Source organism: Apis mellifera, linkage group LG2, assembly GCF_003254395.2.
Source record: "Apis mellifera strain DH4 linkage group LG2, Amel_HAv3.1, whole genome shotgun sequence".
In the NCBI taxonomy this organism is placed as follows: Eukaryota; Metazoa; Arthropoda; class Insecta; order Hymenoptera; family Apidae; genus Apis; species Apis mellifera.
Window position 1 is genome coordinate 12420574 of NC_037639.1, and position 22865 is coordinate 12443438.

At 39.8% G+C, this 22865-nt stretch overlaps 1 protein-coding gene and 1 non-coding gene across 2 annotated transcripts; one reads left to right on the plus strand and one right to left on the minus strand.

Moving 5' to 3' along the window:
• Positions 1-144: 144 nt before the first annotated feature.
• LOC410851 (bicaudal D-related protein homolog) lies at positions 145-22261 on the minus strand. The gene is made up of 5 exons (XM_016918135.2): positions 19951-22261; positions 4815-5147; positions 3523-3692; positions 2820-3141; positions 145-2428 (listed from the first exon to the last, which is right to left on the minus strand). The coding sequence occupies exons 1-5, from the start codon at positions 20188-20190 to the stop codon at positions 1808-1810; spliced, it is 1686 nt and encodes a 561-aa protein (XP_016773624.1). The 5' UTR covers positions 20191-22261; the 3' UTR covers positions 145-1807.
• Mir3801 (microRNA 3801) lies at positions 6581-6720 on the plus strand. The gene is given in 1 exon segment (NR_039508.1): positions 6581-6720. It is a non-coding gene; the product is annotated as a microRNA 3801 (primary transcript).
• Positions 22262-22865: the final 604 nt, after the last annotated feature.

Below are 22865 nucleotides of genomic sequence, written 5' to 3' on the forward strand. Positions count from 1 at the left end.
TTTGTTTCTTTTCAATCTCGTTGTTACTTGCGCATCGTTTTCGAACTTTTGAAAAAATTCGAAAAAGAAAAGGATAATTAACCCGATGGATCTACTAACATGATCAACGGATATATCGTCTTCATTCAGGAGAGAATAGAGAGATCCGTAAAACAGATTTTTATTAAATAAATATGTTGTCATAATCGTTCAAATGGAATCGTACAACTATCATACAATCTCGACGAATACGAATCGTCGATTGTTAATTTACAAAGGAGGCTACTTGCGCGAGCGCGCGCGCGCGAATTGCGAGCACATGTGCTGCGCAAGCGCGTTAAGTGATCCGCGAGCAACCGCTTCGTTGTTACTTAACACCGATCGTTAATTAAAGCTAAGCGTTCAGACTGGTTATGAAGAGAAAGAATGTCGAGGAACATCGTTGCGGTTGACCGACGTAAACGCGGGTGAAAAAATTTTTCTAGCATGTTATTGCACTGTCGTTGTGTAAAAGAATGTGGACTCACAGCTTTGTGATCGATTTCCATCGTTAATCGAACAACGTCTTATCTCCTTACAATTTTCGGATCGTATTAATCTTGGAATTTCCTGGTCCATTTGGACGGACGAACGGACGGTTGGTTAATGAACGGTTTAAAAGCGAATTAAATAAGAAAAAAAACGAAACTCGAAATATAAATATAAGCTTAAAATTCCCAAAGTTCAATTTTCAAGTTTTCTTTACTCTTTTTAGTCAATTATATTATCGCCAATGTAATAAACGATAGTGCCATCTTATATAAAATTTATCGTAACGATGATAAAATGTACATATATATACTATACATATATATATATATATATATATATATATATATATATATATATCCATATCACAATCAACGATAAAAGAAATTTCATTCTCGTAAAACCTAACGTAAGACACACGATTCTATCACAAACGTTTTAATATATTTACAGCCGTGAATTAAAAAGGATAGACTCCCTTTAGGCCGTGCCATTGCATCCCACCCCATAAAAAGAAACGGGAATGCCGACTACAGTTTCGCTTAAACGTATCGCTCGGAATAATGATAAGTTTGTACCCGCGAGTCCGGAGATCTTTACGAGAAGACGCCACTAGAGATCGTTGTTACCGTGGTAACAAGTCGTTTCCACGATCACGGGAATGACGAGACGTTCACCCAAAGGGAAAAGAAACGTTCGCTAAGGTATACTAAGTAATCGTTTAAGTTTTTGCCGACTGGCGCTTTTCTTCTCTTCACGATCTGCATCGCACGAACAATCTAAGAAGAAGAAACTTTCTTTCGTTGTTTCGAACACATACCGTGACATATTTTTCGAGATTTAAACGAAACGAAAAAAAAAAAAAAAAAAAAATTAAAGCGATATATCTATCAAATATATATATATATATATCTGTCAGATACATTTAGGAAAAAAAACATAACGCGAGAAAATCTACGCTAAGGAAGATAAAAGTCTCGAGATCGAAACACGATCTCGCCAAGTAAGAGACGAGTTTTCTCGTAAACTTGTCAGTTGATGCAACAAATCGTCGTGAAAAACGATGCACGCAAAGCGCCTTCTATGGCGTGTTGCCGCTCGACTACGGATCCGATCTGTCGGATTTTCCAAACACGACGACGAAGTGAGCGGACGAATGGTCCCTGATACGCCAGCGCTACGACGAAAAGTATCGGAAAAGACCCCTTCTTTTCGAGCGCAGTCTTCTTCTCTCACCGTGCAACGGCCTCTCTTTATTCCCATTTCGCGCGACAAATCTTTACGCGAACAGTCATTTTCGTCAAAAGAGGCCGAACATCTTTTTCGACGAGCCGGTACTCCGTTTCTTCCTAGCCGGCGCCACAATTTCTGAATTTTCAGAGTTCGTAGCGGCGATAGAGCTCGTGACAGGCATCAATTTGCTCCGAACGTGTTCGTCGAGAAGAGATTGCATGTCCATCTGCCATTGTTCCAATTGTTGGCTCAGTTCGATCTTCTGTTGGATAGCTTCCATCAGTTGGCTGTTGGCCTGCAGAACGTCTATCCTCGTTTTCGCCAACTCCACCTCGGCCCTGTTCTTCCTGGCCACAGCCTGATCCCTCACCTTGTAGGCCTGCGTCAAAATTTCGTCCTTCGTCAACTGCGAGTGCTCCATATCGTCACGAGCTCTGTCACGTTCCTCTTTGACGCCGCGCAATTCGGCCTCGCTCACGCTCAATTTGCTCGTCACGTCGAGCAAAGCCTCCCCGCGCCTTTTAAGCTCCTCTTGCGTCTGCTTCTGTTGATCCTTCGCGTTCTCCAACTCTTCCCGCACCCTGTGAAGTTCCACGGCCAAACCGAGCTCGCCGGGCGCCCCTCTGCCGGATAGAGACAAGTTGTACACCTCCTCGACCAGGTCCAACAAAGCACCGGGACAATTGGTCTGCGGAAAAAAAAAGAAAGAAAGAAAAGAATGAATAAATTAAATAAAAGAAGAACCACTCGTACAAAGAACATATGGCGAACCACTTGCGAGTATTGAAAGACTCGGATCGATCGTGCAGAGATATCTCCGTCCCGCGGCAAATTGCAACGAGTCTTATCGGAGCAGTGCAAATGAAAGCAGCCGTGTAAACGAAATAAAAATATATAGGCAAATATAAAAAGCGTTTTATAACGCTTAAGCGTCTGAAAAACACGATTCGTTATCTACGATCGGTGAACCGAGCACGTCCCATCGAGTTTTCGTGGCCGCTCGACGGAGAGGTTCCCCGCATTGCGTTGCCGGAAACCGGAAGTCGGAACAAAAGGAGCGCGTTACGCGAGTCCCTTACCGAGCTGGGGAGAGTCTCTTGGCCGTTGGTGTTCGCCTGCTCCGCTTCCGCAGTGTTGTTGTTCACGATCACGAGCATGGACTCGTCGCAATCGCTCTGCAAACCCGAGTCGTCCTCTCCCCGCCTCAGATGGACGCACAGCTCCTTCAACCGCTTCACCGCCCTCGCCACCTCCGCGCGCAAATCCTCCTGCTCCCCCAACGAACTTCCGCTCTCCTCGCACTCCATCTCGGCCTGCAGGGACCTCGGTGGTTTCTGTATCGAGCCGGATCTGCCTCTCCTTTCCGCCTCGATGACCGCCAATGTCGCCGCCAGCTCGTCCCTGCGGACACGATCCGTTAATGATCGAAACGTCGATAATCCGTATTCTAAAAACCATCGATCCAATCGATCCGCCCTTTTACGTTTACACACCGGTGTTTACCGCGTACGGTGAACGATAAGCTTTCGTAAGAGACAAACAAACGCGATTAGCTTAGAGAAAAATCGATCGCCCACCACGACTGGTATACCAATATACCTTCCTCCATTTCTTGCCAATATATTTCCCAGTACACGAATATTTTTATTCTTTTTCCTCGCATATATACTGGAGAAAAACTGTCGCTTGGAAATAAAAAAAAAAAAAAAAAAGAAATGCAAATACAAATATCGTGCGTGAATACTTTGGAAAATATCAAGCGACGAAAAATATTAAACTCACCTTTCCCTTTCGGCCAGCTTCGCCCGGTGTTCCGCTTCGTGGCCGAGCCGCTCCAAGGCCGTGGCTCTATCCTCGGCTTCTTCGAGGGCCGCCATCGCTCTCGCCCTCTCCTCCCGCAGCTCCAAGGACCTCCTCTCTAATTCTGCTCTTTGCGCGGACACTAGCTGTACCTGGAACGCGCCAAACCCGTCGCGTTTATCACCTTTTATTTCATTTCCCTATTACGTGTATCGTGTATCGGCCTCTGCCAATCACCTTGCCCGTTCTGTTCGTAACTCCGTGTACACATGCATGCACGTTCGCGTATCTCTACTGTACACGTATCGCCGCATTCGCTGACGCTGCGCCACACCGTCGCACACGTGACACGGCGTTAGAGCGCGCGTGTTTCCGGTTCTTTCTTTCTTTCGTAAGAGAAAAAAACTAAATTGCGTGGCGCGCGTACGTAATCGAGAACGGTGTGGGATTCAATAGTATGTTAATTAAGAGGAATAGAGGTTTCGGGAACGGCTCGATATTGCTATAGCGCCACGTGCCTCTCCTTTCTGTATACTTTCGACCTTGTAATAGATACCTACGAATAACGAATCCTTCCGTTTGAAAAAAACTTTTCAACTTCCGGCAAGGAGTTCAGAGATTGAACAATTCCAAGGTCCTCCCTCTTCTCCCATTTCTTTCGATCGAGCTAGCTAATTTTCGCTCGCTAGGATCGATATCGATCGACGTGAATCGATGAAGCGGGGACGGTAGACGGTTTTACAATTGGCGAGCGAAGGGCATTTCCTGAAACTCGAGTTCGTAAGAGGAGACGAAAGGGCGCGGAGGAGCGAAGGACGAGGGAAGTTAAGTCGATCGCCGAGGGTCACGTTGTTGTATACGTTATATGCATCGTGATCAACTTCTCACGATCGAATCACGAGAATTAAGCGTACACGGTTCATTGATAATCGCGAGAATCATACATATTCATAACGCTCCTTTATAACCACCGGCGAACAATATCCATTAACCATAATTGGAACGGTAAAACGAGCAGCACGCTTCCCAGAATAATTATTTATCCACGACGATTCGTTAACGATCTTAACGGGGGGAAAAAAGAAAGAGAGAGAGAGAAAAAAGCAAACGGACGAGGTTCGGGCTCGGGATAATCAATCGCTCGACACGGATACACGTCAGAGTTGCGGGGAGGGTGGTTGCGTAATGAATGGCGGAGAACGGAAGGGAAACGGGACGATTGCGAAGGAGTGGATCCGCCTGTAACCACGCTGCCAAGGAAACTATTAATTTACCTCGTCCCTGAGAACCTCCAAGCTGCTGACGTGATCCTGGAGCGTGGTACTTCGGAGGGCACACTTTTCCCTCAGCACCTTGACCTCGATGAGCAGCTGCTCTTCCTGCTTCGCGGCCTCTCTCAGCTGATCGGCAAGCCTCGTGTTTTGCGCTGTGAGCTCGGCGACCAGGCTCGCCTGATCCCGTTCCGCCCGCCTCGCGCGCTCATTCTGCTCCTCCAATTGACTCCTCAGCGTCTCCACGTCAGCCTGCAGCTCCAAATTTCTCGCCTCGTTTTCGCTTATCACCTCCTCCAGCCTTCGACGGAGTAGATGCCTCTCTTGTTCCAGACTCTGCGACAACAAACAGCGGGAACGTTAAGACTATTATACGGGATCGATGAAAGCCAATTAGAAGGATATCCCGGTGTTTCGTCGTCGAAACTTTTTTTTCCTTTTTTTTTTCTCTTTTTTTTTTTTTCGTGTCACGTGTCGAAACACTGGAGTACGCTATATATATCCACTAATTACCTCGATACATCATTTCGTGTATATATATATGTATATATGGACAAAAAATACTACTGTACTTTCTCGATATCCTCGAAAGCGGCCGTTTATTCACGCAGGTTGATTCATATAATAACGGAGAGAATATATGGAGATTTTTTCGTGCAACTTATGGTTTCTTGCATATTTTCTTCATTATTCACTCTTCACGTCTTTTTATCTAAGTCAGTGTTTCCTCATTCTTTTTTTTTTTTGTACATTTCCTCGCCTCGAAATCTCTTTTTCCTTTTTTCGTTACAACGATCGATCGAATTTCAATCATATCCGGATGATGAACGCTCATTCTTCTAAAAAATTGCCCGTCGAAATATTCAAATTATTCCTCCTCCGTGGAGAACTCGGTTCACCGCAAGTTGGGAGACACTGAGTTAAACTGTGACGGACGTGGAGCTCCCAACTCGAGACGAAGGGAAGGAAAAAAAGGCAGGCGACAGATCGGCGTGGCATAAAAGCCTCGACGATATTGAAATGATAAAAAGGAAAGAAAGAAGGAAACAAACTGCGACGGCGGTCTACCTCAACCAGCCTGTTTGTAAAATCGACGGCTGGAATCGCTTGGTTACCTTCGACCTCGAAACATCTCGATCGACCTACGAAGGCTACCCGCAAACGTCCCTGAGCGGAATATCGAGAGAGAGAGAAAGAAAAACAGGATTCTGTCGCGGCGTCTCCTTTCTCGAAATTCTCGTCTCGTTTCACCGGGTCCGCGTCATTCGTCGAATTTTAAAAAGATTGCCGATGATTCACCGGCCGAACGAAAACTCTCGCCTACTTCTCTCAGGTTCACCGCTGTGAATAACTGCGACTCGAGACCAACGAGGATCTCGTAGGTGAAAGGTTCGGTTGTTTCGTAACTTCGAGCAAAATCTTCGAATCTACTTTCGTCATCGCGGACGTCGAAATCGTTGCAGAAATTTGTTGTCACGAGTCATTTTCTTCAATTATTTGATAATTCGATCATTTTCTCCGTCTGCATTTCGAGGGATTAAATTAAAATCCAAATATCGTATATTATAATCGTAATCGAGTGATCAAATTCTACTTTAACGATAAAGTAATCTGATTTATCGATCGGCTTCCGCCTAAAATAACGATAACGAAATTAATTAAACGCATTTTTAATTGATTTCGCAGCAATTAGGAGGAACGAATTCCAAATCAGAATTGTTGTTAAAGTTTCGATGCGCTTTCGTTTTCGCGAAAAAAATTTTAACTCGATTGGATCCGGCACAGTGTACAGTTTTGCGGTACAAATCGCGATTGAGAAGGCGAGCCGTAATGCAGGCGTATGTACGTAACAATCGCAACGGTTCGATGTCAGCGGGGTTTATCGAGCTAGAAGGTACGGCCTTGGTCTCCCGTGGTTATTCATCGACCTATCGTCCGTACAGCCACGTTATTGTTCGTTCAAAAATTGTCAGAGACTGGGGAATTATTATCGTCACAATCAAATGATTAAATTTATCATGTTCGTAATCATCAGCACGAATTCGCACGCGTTAATAAATTTATAAAATAAAAAAAAACGATGTCGATCGTTTCATCAACTCATTAATCGAGACTTTAATCTCAATTGTATATCTATATCGCAAAATGTTTTTCTTCTTCTTTTTTTTTTTTTAACGTACGTTGATATATATATATAATGGATTAACGCGATGATCGATACAACTCGGCACGATTCAATTCATACCTGGAAATTTGTCAAGCGTTCTATGGAATGTTTGATACAGTAATATGCCGTTGCGAATGCCACAACAGCTTTAACAATGCCCATTAGAGGCTATATAATACACAACAATTTTATTGTCCTCTCTTGTGAAATAACCTTTATCTTTTCCGGTTTTAACTTAAACGGTCGAAGCCCCGCCGATTATATCCGCCTCGAGGTGGCTAAACTCTCCTCTCCTCGCGAAGAGAAAGAGGGAGAAAAAAAAAAAGAAAAAAAAAGGAAAGAAGTGGAAAGACGAGATAAGTGCATGCAGAGGAGACGGCAAAAGGGACAAAGGCACGGGGGACTGAAAGGCAAACACGTGTGTGATGCGTACAGGAGACGCGTTTTTTTTCATAAGGCATGTAACAACGGAGGCCGGAGGCAACTAGCGGAGATCCATGACTCACGGATCTCTCCATCCCGTTCTCCCCGAGTATTGCTCCGATTGCGGTGGTTTCGTCGATCGCCGTTTATTAATAAACACGCAATTTCATTTTCTAAAATATTTTCATTTCAGCGAAAAATTTTTCTCCGTTTTTTCCCCCGATTGTCTTGGAGAATTTTTTCCAGTTCAGATATACGCTGTATATGTACATTTCAGCATTGTATCTTATCGTTTCAATTTTTTCGTATGTAACATTAAGAGATCGATAACATTGATATTCAACAAGTACGCAATTTATTAATATCGCGTGGGATGAATCATAGATAATCGGAGGAATTACAAGTTTTATTACTTATCCTTCTTGCAAATTTAAACATTACTATTACTTTCGATTAATTTTAATCGTTTGTAAACTACACATGTACTATTATCCACGAGCACACCGGCATGGATAATTGCAAACACTTTGTCTATCATTGTGAAAACGTACACGTGATACGTGTGTATCGTTGAATCGCAAATCACGTTTCAATCCTTGTCTATTTTCGCGATAGACGTTGCTAATGTTAACTATTAATGTCGTTATTGAGATACTATCCTTGCGAAATATTTGTATTAAAACGTAAAATTAATTGGCAGGAGACGCTGAAGATTGATTGATTGCTTCATCTCTCAAACATCTTCGTATGAAACATTTTTAATCGATTAGAAATTTCTGTTAATCGATTAAAAATTGCGATGCAAAACTCGCAAGCGTATAACGTAACGACGAGAATCGATCAAAACGAAAAATCCGATTTCTGAATAACTTTGACGGACAAATTTTGTCCCTCACGAGGCACGAATAACAATATCATCCACGAAAAGATATTCTAATTATATACTCCGTGGCCAGCAATATATCTTCCGGCACACTTTATCGGACTTCTAATTTAATGGCTGAGCTCCTGTCGCTTTCTGCTCGAAGAAACAGACATCCGCTCCGATGGAAAAGGAAATAACCGAAACAAGGAAGCAGAGCGAACAGTGATTGGTACGAATGGACGCGAATCTTCGATTTATCGTACCTCCACCCGATCACGTGCTCATCGTTTTCGACGATACTCCCCCTTTTAATATGGGACGACAACGTACGAGACCACGTCGCGGAAACAAAATTCCTTTAAAAAAAAAATGTAAAAATACGAGTCGGGCAAAAATTCCGTTCGATCCTTTGAAAAAAAAGTGTAAAAACATGAGTCGAGCAAAAATTCCGTCCGATCCTTAAGAAAAAAAAGTGTAAAAACATGAGTCGATCAAAAATTCCGTCCAATCCTTTAAAAAAAAAATGTAAAAATACGAGTCGGACAAAAATTCCGTTCGATCTTTTAAAAAAAAAAAAATTGTAAAAATATGAGTCGAGCAAAAATTCCGTTCGATCTTTTAAAAAAAAAAAGTGTAACACGAATCGATAAAAAATTCCATTCGATCCTTTAAAAAAAAGGTGTAAAAACACGACTCGATCAAAAATTCCGTTCGATCTTTTAAAAAAAAAAAAAAGTGTAAAAACACGAATCGGACAAAAATTCTGTTCGATCTTTTAAAAAAAAAAAGTGTAACACGAATCGATAAAAAATTCCATTCGATCCTTTGAAAAAAAAAGTGTAAAAACATGACTCGATCAAAAATTCCGTCCGACTTTTAAAAAAAAAAAAAGTGTAAAAATATGAGTCGAGTAAAAATTCTGTTCGATCTTTTAAAAAAAAAGTGTAAAAACATGAATCGAGCAAAAATTCCGTCTGATTTTTTTAAAAAAAAAGTGTAAAAACACGAGTTAGGCAAAAATTCCGTCAAATCCTTTAAAAAAAATATATATAAAAACACGAGTTGGACAAAAATTTTGAAATGCTGAAACGCGCGCTTGCACCTTCTCGCCAACGAGAACATTAACGATCCGCCAATTGCGAAAACGAAATGACGAGCCGTGTTTTTCAGCGTGTGGCAATGCCGCGTATTTCCTTCCTCATTGCACAGGTAATCCTCGCACTGCGTCTAATTTAATTACACGGGTAAAGTCTTCCCCTCCACGGAACATCCTTCATCCCCGCGTTTCTTGGATCCGTAGGAAATAAAAAAAATTAAAAAAAAATAGGAGGAGGCAGGCAGACTTCAGGCGACACAATCTTCACGCGACGCGATCGTCGAAAGAAAATTAATCGTGATTTAATTACAGGAAGGAGACAAAAGATTTAACAATTCCATTATATCAGCTATGATATTGATACGTGTTTTTTACGAAAAAATTTTATTAGTTTTATCGTTAATTTTGCGATGAAAAAAAATAATTTCGAGTAAAAACTTTTTTTTTTCCACGTTTCTTTGCATCTATCCTTTGGATGGAAAATAAATCATTTTCTTCTGCCACTTTACGAGCTATTGCACTTCCATAGATAAACAATTGTAGATAAATATCGGTCGACTTTGGCTAATCGAATATTATCGATCGGCTTTTCTCGCTCGCGGAAAATACATAAGTCTCTCCACGTTTTATCGGGGGAAAAAAATAGCTCGATTATTTCATAATCGCGATTTTCATTGGTGGGATATAAAGTGAGTGAGAAATATCGCGATAATCGCGATTTAATTGGCATTGCACTTCGCGGTGACGCATTGTCGGCCGGCTTTTGGCGTTGCGCCGTTTCTCGTTCACTTTCCCTCGGAGAAGAAAACGATTATGCCAGTTGAACCTTCTCTGGGGGAGAAGGGGGAGGGGAGGTAGGAAAAGACTCGTAATAAAGAGGCAATGGCCCGTGACGAGGCCGGCAATGATCGTAGTCGTTAGTCGCGCAACCAAGTCCATCCACGTGTTGCGCGATCTGCTCTCAGCCGGTGAATTGAAAATGGAATTGGGTAAGTATTATAAGCCGTTTAAAAATCCCCGCCTTCCTTTCACCGTTGCCCTTTGACGGACCATTTGATCGACCTTTTACTTAGCTTCGAACGGAACGAGCTAACGTACGACTAACGTTTCTATTAAAATTATTTACGAGATCTCGTAAATAAAGCTTAATTCAAATCCAAACGAGAATCGAAATAAAAACGAGATTAAACGTGAAATTCAATAATCCGATAATCAGTCCAAACGGATTTTTCGATATCCTCGAGCAGATTCGAACGGAACACCCTGTACATACAACAACTTGGCATAACCGGTTTCCCGTGCCTAAAGAATTTTTTCCAAATTTTGTCAACTAAACTTGGAGCTGCGCAAGAAGGCGCGGATCTCAAGGCGCGGATCTCACTTGGATGGAACGGAAAAAGATGGAGGATTAAATAGACGAAAAAGGCAGCGCGATTCTCGCGTGACAATGGCGGCCGGATACTGGCATAGCCGGATATGTCGATAAGCATTAATACGGAGAGGAAAGGAAACCCGTGGCGATCGGTGTAAAGCGTTGTGTAATTTCTCCCGGGTCTATTGCGGTCGGAATATCGGTTCATCGGAGAAAGAGCGGCTAATTGGATCGAAGCGTGACTCTTGTTCGACCGCTGCTCTCTCTCTCTCAAGAATGCCTCCAACAGTTGTTGCTCCTCCGCTTCTTATTCCATATTTCTTTGCTCGAAACCCGATGGCAAGGAGCACGCGATATATTTTCGTTCGAGACGCGCGTTCGAGGGCGTCGTGTAATTAGAGCCACGTGAAAAACAGGAGCAGGTGCGATGCGTCGTTCGAACGACGCAACGATTGCTTCATATCGACACACGATAATCTAGGTGGAAACACGGCTCGACCCGTGTTGCCCGTTGTTTAATTGCGCGCACAATGTGCACCCAACCAACTTTGATATCGCGTTATCGTTTTACGTAAGCGATCGCCTCTCACCGATCTGCTCCGAGGTACCACGAAACCCGCCTCCAATAATCACGATCCAATATTCAATCCGGTGTGACGAATCGCGGTTTTAAAATTTTACTACCTCTTAAAATATTGCGCAAGATTTTCCTAGAAATCGTAGGTAGAAACGATGAAAGCGGATATATTTGGCGAGTTTAAAATAATAAGTAGCTGGAGAAGAGGGGAGGAAAGAAATATAAATTTCCAATGTTCCCGTTTTCTTTGCTTTGCCTCTCAACGAGCTCGATATCTATGTATCTCGAAACCAGATGCACCACACACAGTCGAAACAATTCTCGATACCGGTGGCGAGGAAAATTAAATTTCGCGTGGAAGGAAAGTGGATCACGAGATCATTGCGGGAATGCGAGCACAATGCTTTATTAACGACTATGTTGAACACGGTGGCGGATTCATCGAGCAATCTGCGCTCGGAATCGAGGCTGTTATTAAGTCATTACGGGCAGAAGCCTCCTCCCGTGGAAATTGCGCGAGCCGCTTGATAAAGGACACGTATGAATAGCATGAAGCCGCGGAGCTAAATCGAAACACGATGTCTGGCTGGTTTTAAAACCGCTTTGAAGTTGGAAAAGTAAGAGTGGCCGATTATCCACTGTGGAATTCGTGAAAGTAGAAGGTAAGTATGCGATTAATAAGATTAGAGGTAGATTACAAGAAACTGAAAGAGGCCGGATCGGTGTGTCGTAATCGCGTCACCGACGCTAACTCGCCGCGGCGTCCTTTCGCGGCTATTATTATTGTTTACAAAACTTATGTGACTCACCGGCAATTAAAACGATATTGAGTAACAAAGAGTTTGCGGTTCGTGCACCTTTCGAAATGTATCAAGGCTGCCGCGATACAGGAGTACGTCTGAAAACCTTTTATCTTGATTATTCTCTCGGATTCGTTTCATCAACGTTTCAAATTTCCCCCAGAATTTTGTAAATTGAACGTTTTTTTCTTTCTTTTTCGAAAAATTTGACTCCGTTAAATTAATCGAAGATATTTCGATTGGGATCGCGATCGAGGCTCGGGATTCGAGGTTCAGAAGTACAGTCAACGACGGTGTGAAATATCATCTAGAAGAAGAAGAAGCAAGACGACACCTGACGCTTCTTAGGTTCTTTAATGCCAACTATGTGATCGTAGGCAAATCAACCGCTCGAGTAAAACGAAATAATCGATACGATCGGTACGGAAACAAGAAACAAAAAGAAGAGAAACAAAAAAGAACGAATTCTCTATCGAAATTGTCGATGATCCGATATTCTTTCGCGCATGTGATCCGGCGCCATCGATTGAAATCGTGGGAAATGAGGAAACGGTGACAGAAGCGAGGCGATGGTTCTCTCACCGAGAAAAATCGGTCTTATCTTATTTTACAATGGTCCCTTAAGCGGTAAACCGCGTCTCGAGAAACGAGCGTACCGATCTCCCGTTTCAAATCGTTATTCGACACCGACAGGTGAGAGTGCACGCACTTTACACACGCATCGTGCTACTATATATTATGAGAACGAAGGAAAAACCGAGCGATCCGAGCATGTTGAATTTTCCCTGTCGTCGAGTTGAGGAGGCGCGCGCGATTGAATTAACCTAGAATACGAAGAAAAAAAGGAAAAAGGCAATTCACGGGAAACAAGAGGCGATAATTAAGTGGCGCGCTTCTTCCATTCCAGGCTTTCAGAAAATTTCTACCGTGACTGTTCGTTTTTGAAGAGCATCTGAAACATCAATACGATTTCTTATTCAATGATCGATTTTCCTTGTAATAATAATTCGCTTTCTCCCAAGCTTAAGTACACATAATCTACCTACTTATCATTATTTGATCCTGAACCAGCCGTGAAATTCAAAACCGAAATAACGAGAAACTTATATGAAAGTTCGTCGTAAGTCTAAAAATCTCGGAGGAGACCTACCCACCCCGCGCTCCCGTCATTTTCACGTCCAGCCTCCAAACCCGTGCGCCTTGTTAAAACGTCACGGTACATTTGCGGTTCGGCGCAAATTCACCGTCAAATCAATTTCACTGCATCTCGACTCGTTTGCAAGGAAATAGCTCGTGGAATGGGCGCGCAGCCACGCACGTTCGCTCGTTCCCCCGATCTCTACGAGCACCCACTCCCGGGGAACAATGGGGAAAGATAACGAACGAGGTGTAACAAGATTAAAAACAGACAATCCGAGTTTCCGACTAACGGTACAGAAGCTCTTAACTAGCCTATTTCGTGACAAACAGCGGTGAACTTCTTCTTCTTCTTCTCTTCGCTGGTTTAATCTCCTTCTCCTCTATCCGTGTCTCTATCCTCGCGAGTTTATTCAATTTGTACTTCCGCTAAATTCTGAAAGAGCGATATCGTTATTTTATGATAAACACAATTGATTGTGCAATCAATTGGGGGAAATTATCATAGACGAAGAAGAAAAAGGAACACGAATCCACCTAGATATCAAGCTAACGGTATTCAACGTTTCTCCAACGATTGCGTGACGTTTCTTCGAACGATATTTCGACGAAATCCTTTCGATCCCGTGGAGATAGAACGTTAGAACGTTAACCTGATTCGAACGAAACGCCTACGATACGATCGTTTCTCGAAAAAAAATTTCTTGATCGTTTAGTCGAGTGTTTTCTTCGGGCGGAGAGCACGCGACCGAGAGAAGCTCGTTTAAAACGAGCTGTTGAGAACACGAGTGCCCTTTCGACTCGAGTTTCAACGGTGTCGTTAAAAAAAAAAAAACTTTCGCTATACAATCGCGTCGTTACTCTAAATGCTCGAAAACTCCGAGACCAACGTTCGACGAAATCTCGAGTTTATGGGATGGGAAAAATATGTAATGTATTTATCGATGTTTCGAATAAACATCAATAATACGAATAATAATAAGAACGATTACCTCGATCGCCTCGAAAATGAACGATCGTTTTTCGCGTGCATTGCGACAACCAGAGATAACGAGAGAAAATTAATAATCCTAACAACAATTTATTTACGTTCCTTTTCATGCGTCCATAGGTAAACAAGCCGAGGAAAGAGGGTAGAACGTTCCTCCGAGTCGCCAACAAGTAACGGTTCGTTTTTTCGAGGACTTCCGGTTCATCTTCGCCTCGCCATTCTATCCTTCGAATCGCACAGCTGGAAACGATTTCTTCTATTCTATGCCAATCTCTGCCCGTGGTCTGGGAACCATCATTGTACCACGGTGCGCAATGGATATTTATTTTTCCCTTTGTGAAGATTACACGTATCTATCTGTCTTTGAAAAATCACTCTGTTATCTCTCGGCTAAAACTGACTTCTTTGCCAATCCCCGCTGAGCCGAGCGTTCGGAACAAAGCTGGAAATATCCTTACTTAAGAAGGCTGGCTCACGTTTTCCTATGAAAAATGAGTCTTTTGTTGAAAGCTCGAGTCATTTAGGCGAAGAAATGACCCCGGATCTCGAACGGATATATACAAAAGCAGTGGTGGCAATCTACCTGAGAGCGCGATTGTTGAAAAGTTGGCCGACGCCGACCGTGCTCGACAAAGGGAAATTCATCGTGCTCTCAAAGGGAATAATGGGATAAATGTTTAAAATGGAAATGGATTCGGGTATAATCGTCCAGCAACGAGGATCTCACGACGCATTTTCCTGCCAACATTAATTCCTTATAAATCGTTGAATTCTAAATCTTAAAATACTCGTAGGACGCCTCGTGTAGGCACGGAACGTAGCCGTGGCTACCTTCGTTTCGCACTTTCTCACACCATTCTTGGAGGAATTGTATAATGGACCGTTGAAATTTCCCATCGAATCGGGGGAACAATGAGGCTAATTATGTTACGATGTTGGAACGAATTATTTTTAATGTTTACCATTTAAAGAGTTTCGTCAAGATTAAATTAATTTACTATCTGTCGATGATTACGTGTCTAGACAAATTGTGTAATATATATATATATATATATATATATATATATATAGCGTTGCTACAGACGATGTACGTAGTATATTTTATTGTCATGACTTCTATACATACCATTAAGCGTGCAAATTAATTCGATATTGTTTAAGAAAATATTAATATTTTATGTATGTATCACGGTAATATTATTAGTCGTTGCAAAATATTCTCCATTATTCAATTCTAATCGCGTGAAATTGCGTAAAGGCAAATGACTTTCCTTCAAAATTATCATCGCTTAAAAATATCTCGGTTTGAAAGATGAAAACGAAATGAATCTAAAAATTTCTTTCGTTTATTCTTTCGTGAATTTATGAATACGAATGCATAGAGGATAAAAAAAATCTATCTGGCATCTGGGAAAAAACAATCGCGCGCATCTCGCGCGGGATGAATGTATTTTTTCAACGGGCAGAAAACACAGCGGCGCGAAGCGAGCGAACAACAAGTCGGATCGCTTAATTCGCGAGCACTAAATTCTTCGGATCACCGGCTGCGAGGAGCCCGTGGAATCTCAACTTTCTAGATCTTGGCTGTGCCAACCGTGTAAGTGCCGCTTTTTTATTGTCGACACGGTGCCGCGATTATTCTGCCACCGCTTTCAGACCACCAATTATACAATAACGAGAGGTAAATTTAATGGCTCGATTTCATTGCTACTGTAACCCACTTTTTTTTCTCTTTTTCAGTCGTTCGTTCGACAGTGGATCAAAAAATTCTGCCCTTGGATTATCACATCGTTCGTTTTCTTACATATATTATTTTTAAATTAAATTCTTCAAATAGCTTTCTACCCACATATATTTGTAATTATTTATTACTATAAGAGTGAATTATTATATAATTCTACTATATATATAACAATATAGTATAATTCTTAAATTGACGATGTATCGTCCGACCAATTAAAATGAATATTAAGCGAGTATTAATTCGTTAATAAATCAATTCTTTTTTCTTTCGCCTTTTGTCTTTTAAAGCGTAATCGTGGGTAAATTAACGAGACTAATTGATATTTGAATTTCAAAATTTCAAAAACTCTTCCGTGACTAAGTGGCGGCGTTTCAACGCTTCTTCAACCACACGCATTCATTACACCTCTCTTTTTCGCTATTAAAATTCTTTTCCCTCGATTATTATACCATTTTTCGTTGCTCGGACACGGAAAGGTTGCCATAGAGTTTCGAAAGCATTGTTATTGAATAATCGCATACCTCAACGCATCGACTGCCAATTGATCGTCGAATTGAAGATAATTATCAATCGTTATATATAATTTCATGTATATATATATATATATACAAAAAAAATCACATTATATATTTAAGAAATTTCACTAATTGATGAGATTTCGAAAAACCGAATAAACTGGAGAGTTAAAGTTGAGAGTGAAAAATTGATCAAAGAAATCGTCATCCGATTATTAATTATTGATTAAAATGCTTTCTAGACGGTTTACATAATCGAATTTTAACGATACGTGCGATAATACCGGATACAATTGTACTGTAAAAGTAACGAGTCTAATTAAAGTATCCGGAAACGCAACATCATGCCCGTTCGACCAAACGCCATATAGGGGCGTCATGCGAATCTTTTTTTCTTTTACAATTCTTTGCAAGCACACTTGTATGTACCTACACCTACAAACGTATCTACACGCACGAGTTTGTGTACGATCGTTTTACAAACGAGAAGAGAATCGTGAAAGTGAAACTATTAAGGTGGTGCAGAGTAATAAATGAAAGAAAAAAAAAAAAAAAATTGGAGAAAAAGAAGAGAAAAAGGATCGATGCATGCACCGTGTATTTTCACCATTTCTGAATACTCTGTACTTTAACATTGTTAATTTATGGAATATTCGTTGACGTGTATCGCACAACGAAGAGAGAAATAGGCGGACAGCCATTTAACGATACGATACGATCTCTTTTTTTTTTTTTCACAATGATTACGATGTTCTTTTGTCGCGAGGCCTTGTTACGTTTGCATAATTATCGGTCGAAATGTGGCGCATGAAAAATATCTCTTCAATATTTTTTTTCTTCTTATTTTGGGGGAATGCAAATGCATCTTCGCGGAACTTTCTGGCACGAATAATAATTATATCCGGAAGGAAGGCGGAAAAACACGTAGATCCGTTCGAAAGAAAGCACACTCGTTTCTGGAATGCATCGCGTAAAAAGAATCGCGAAGAATCTGTACTGTTCGCATGTTTTGTCTTTCTCCAGCCTCAAAAATAACTGTGTTTCCTCGACACAAAATTGGAACAAAAAAAACAAAAAGAAAGAAAGAAAGAAATCGCATTCCGATATTCGAAATTTTCCTAAAAAAATATTCGCAGTGAACGAATAAATTTTAAATCGCTCTACGTTTACTTTTCGATCTTTTAAAAATGTCCCTTCGATCAAATTCGATCAAGAAAATTTTCAAAATTCCACAAACGACGTAAAGTGGTAACCCAGTGAACTGGATCCCGGTTCACAAGCGTGAACAAGGCGCCGCGTATAACCGAAGCATCGTGACCAAAGACAAAAGAGAAGCAGAGGAGCGCGCTCATGGCGTGTTCCTCGGAGGTCAAAAATACGGTGACAGGCAAAACGCGGAAAGATGGACGAAGAAGAAGCGGGTACGCGGGCAGGCAGAGCGTGATGCCGGGCATTGTCTTTGACGTTACGTTGCCTAAGTGACTTGTTTCCACGCTTTCGTGGCTTTCTGTCCACGTACTACGGCTACCTACTTATTCCAACTCAGCACGTTACATGTCGTCACAACGCTTACTTCGAACAAGAAGATGGATTAATAAACTATACTTCTTGAAGATAACAGAGAGAATTGATTGATTGAAACGTTATGCGTCTCGAGCAATTCAATTTTATACTTTTTCGATCGCAAAACGATCTTACGATTATATACAAATGCAAAAAGCATTGAAAATGATATTATAAAATCAAGTAGAATGTTCTAGAAAATAATTAATATAATATAGAAACGTACGTGATTATAATATATTTTTAAATACGAATATTCAAGTTTTTTTCCTCAACTTTTGATTGCTCGAGCATTATTTAACAGAGTGATGTTAATGAAATTTTCACAAGTAATGACGTGCATACGAAAGAGTGATTCAGCGATGAATAAAACTATAAATGATGAAGAAGTTTTAAATTCTATTCTGAAATTTCCAACAATCGTGACGGTTCGTAACATATTGCGAATATTTTTTTTTTCTTTTTCATTTTTTCTATATCGATCACAAATTCGTATCGAGTTATCGAAAGAGAAAAAGTAACGGTATTAATTTTCAAAACAAAAGCATCGTTTCGAACGTGAAAGCGACGAGATGAAAAATGAAATCGGCGAACGATGTAATTTTACCAACGTATGATGCGATTCTCAGTGTCAGCGTTCCTATTATTTTTCGCGGATAAATTTATCGTTGCCGCGATCTGGACCCCATCATGACGCTTGTAAAAAGTCCATTTGTAATTCAGAACCGTGCCCCGTGACCCGATTCCAGCGAAATCCGTGGAGAAACGTCTGTTCGCGAGCGAATGTACATGTACACATTTCGACTTTCATTTTTCTTGGTTTTTCTTTTTTCTTTTTCCTTTTATTTCGTTTTATTTTTCACGGGACAAAGCATGCAAACTTCCTAGCAAAACTGAACGAAAATTTTCAAGATGTATACGCGCAATACGAATCAGTACGATTATAAATAGGTTAATAAATAAGTTATCGCTCGAGCCGGCCACTTCAGCAACTCTAAATCGTTTCACTTGGCTCGTTTTAGATTAAAAATATACTTCGAAACAAAATAAATGATTATCGTATCAACACGGCCATTTTTTACTATCAATTGTTGTTATTGTTACACATTGGGAAATAATTTTCATCCAAAATCCATTTTAAAGCTTTACTTATATTATTTTATATTGCTATGAAAGTTTGTTCTAAAAAATTTTTATAATACTTTATTTTCAACAATCAATCTCAATATTATCATGAAAAATACGCCCCTTCTCGAAATTATACGCAACATGAACATAAGAATGTTAAGATTATTTTTATGATAAGAATTAGTAATAAAAAGATTACTACTTTTTTAGAATGATCTGGACTTAGGATAACTGGCATCTTTTTTTAACGATCCACGCGTTTACTCGCACGCAATCGTCATATAACTCTATACTATTCATAGATTAGTTAGAAATCCTTTTCTATTCTATTAATACCGAGATGATACGGTGACTCCCTTAATTCGAGCTTTCAACGTAATGAAACGGTGTGTAACCAGTCCGTGTGAGAACTGTAGAAGAAAACCACGCCTCACGATGATTAATCTAATAAAATCTTTCTTTACGCAATGCGAATCTGCCATTAATCTTTCGATGAATTGTTATTCGTATCAATTTTCAATTACCGATTTCATTGAAAATCAATTCATCAAAAGAAAGTAAATTTATCATCCTATATAAATTCATTTTCATCAAATAAACTATCTTAATCCTATTATCAAATATTTTATTTATCTTTCACGACGCAAATTGATACGGTAGATAACAAATTATGCTACGTGTATTGTTCAAAATTCTGTCCATCAAATATGATGGAAATATAATAGAAATTGTTATCAAAATGTAGAATCATAAAAACTTACCTCTAATTTTGTCGAGTACTCTTCAGCGAGGATCTCGCTCTGTCTGGTTAATTCTTGATTTCTTTCCAAAAGTGCTTTACCCAATTCCGCGGCTAAAACAAGATCTCTGTCCCGTTTTTTTAAAAGTTCCGCTGGATCTTCGAGATCTTCTTGATCTAGGGAATTTCGTCGCGCCTGGAGATCGGATATCATATCCTCTAAAGCATACGACTCGGGGTGGCCGTCCTTTTTTGGTAACATCGTGCTCGCCAATTGTTTCACGTTGTGTCAATAATCCAGTGTCACGTGTCAAGCTGACGCGTGACTTTTATTATTGTTCGTAATAATAATCCATGTGAAACCAGATGACTAAATGTCCACACGTCAGAATCATTTGTAACGTTTTTGAACGTGAATACGTAACGTTCGAATTAACATGGATAGCTCGAAAAAACTCGTAGCATGAATTGAACACCGCGTACAAGTCGATATTCGAGTTGAGAATGATCGATGTTGATAAATAAATACATATCTAAGATTTCATTTGAAGCTTGGCGTCATCGAAACATGTTCTTTCTATCGAAATAAATCGAGAATAGAAGCATATGGTATTCAAGGTTGAATACGCGTATCAAGTTCTCGACAAATGATATAAATTGTTTAAGCAAGATCATGAATTGTTGTTTTTTATATGATTAAAGATAACGCTTATCGATTGAATCAAAGATATTCGGTTATACATCGCTTGATTGTTACACAAATTGATTTAAAATTTGTTTCGGAAATGCAATCGAGACGAATAAAAGAATTGATCGCTCATGCATAATTTATAACGTTCACTTTTAAATAAATTGCACATCATGTGTGATAATAAAGGTTATGTAAAAAAATCACTTTTTCTCTCGTCCCAACTCGTGGGCATTATCCAAACAGGTTTTCTTGTCAATCGGTGAAATCTCATAACCGGAAACGATCAGTGTGATCAGCTGTGATCACACTCAGCAATATAATCCTTTATTGAATATGTTACTTTCATAAATTGTATCCAATACACGATTCGACGCAGCCACGCACATAAAATCAATTCACTTAGAAATATTCAAAGACAGCGTGAAATATTTTGTTGCGACAAAATTGCAGGTTAATAACGATCTATTTAATAATTGTTATCGATCCATTGTCAAACTAACATCTTTAAAATTATAAAAAACTAGGAGAATCGTTACGGGACTAACTAATTCCGTTGTTCTGCTCCGTTTCCTTGTTACACGCAAACATAAAGACAGCAACGATTCCTTCTTCTTCGATAGAAAGTCAAACAATGTAACCATGCTTCGAAATTACCAACATGGATATAAGGTAGTCCAGATGTAGTCCCTCTATTATTTTGTTTACGATTGTTTCCAAGAATAACATACATATAGAAATTATCGCACTATTCACTGCAAACACGTAAATAAATGATCGCTATCGACGCACGAATCGCACTTGACTGTAAATTTTCCGTAGTAAAATTTCCGATTTAACTTGCGTTATAGAATCCAATGTTACACTGATATATCAAAGCCAATAGTGGCGTCTGTTGATTGTACATATATATGGATATTCATGAAAATCTTCACAACGTAACAAATGCTGATACTTGTTTTGAGTTGTCCTTATATAAATGTGACGTCAATGATTACGAATATTGTGTTTGAAACTCGAGATACACCGAATTTGATGAAATTCTCTTGTATTCCGTGCTAGAATATAAATCAACCGAACGAAAATGATTTTCTTTTCAACAGTAATTGCTTTTATCCTTGAATTTCCTTTCTGTTCGACAATCTTGACTGGTTCAAAGCGTCACCGTAAACTCACTGTTTGCGAGAAACACATGTAAAAGGACATAGACACGCGAGGCGACCAGCTCGCCGCACCGTGGTCGGCCAGGTAGTGACTCACTAGCTGCCAGTAGAAAATAAATATTACGGAATCGTGCGCCGTGCTTCTCAGCCAGGTAGATCCTCCCACCTCCGAGGCTTCGGTTGAAAGTTCTATTCGTTCCGCTATGAAAATGTTCGCTCACATTGTTAAATTCGATCCACGATGCAATTATCTCAATTTTGGTCGTTCATATTGCCACCGATGCGCTTAATTATCGTATTTGATATATCTTTTGATTAATTTACGTACATCTTGCATAACGTACACACGATATTCACTTTTTTGAAAAATAATAAGTACACAGGCAAAATAAAACGCGGGAAAATAAAAAAAAAAGTACAACGATTTATGAACACGAAACAATCAACCTATCGACCTTTCCTTCTGAAGGCATACTAACCTCTCCTTTGACTGTACCCACCACCAACGTTATCCCCACTACTTGACCCACCTGGTCGAACCGCCACCTGACTCGATCTCATGAAATCTATGGATCGTGTTTAACATATGATCCTCCTACGTTTTCTACTGTTATCGATGTATTATATTAAAATAAATATTTTTTAAAATTCTTTTAAATTTTGTCTATATATTATTATTTATATAATAAAATGTCATATAACAAAAATACATCAAATTGTAAAGACACATAGAATTTTAATAGCACAATATAATTTCTATATCTTTTCGAGAGTTAGAAAATGTTCATTTCGTGCAAAATCATTCAAATTTCACTATAATTCTATAAAAAAATTTTTATGAAAAAGGAAAACAATATTATTATAAAGCATTTTACAAACTGCATAGTAATCAAACGATTAAAGAAGAAATGTACATATAATAAAAAATAATATTTTTCAAAGAGATCAGTGATCATGATCATACTTGTTAATAATTAAAATAATGTTTGAAGATGTGCGATATTGAATATTCTAAATAAATATTTATCAATTTAAATGTATATATAATAATAATATAATAAAATATAATAAAATCATTTATCATCA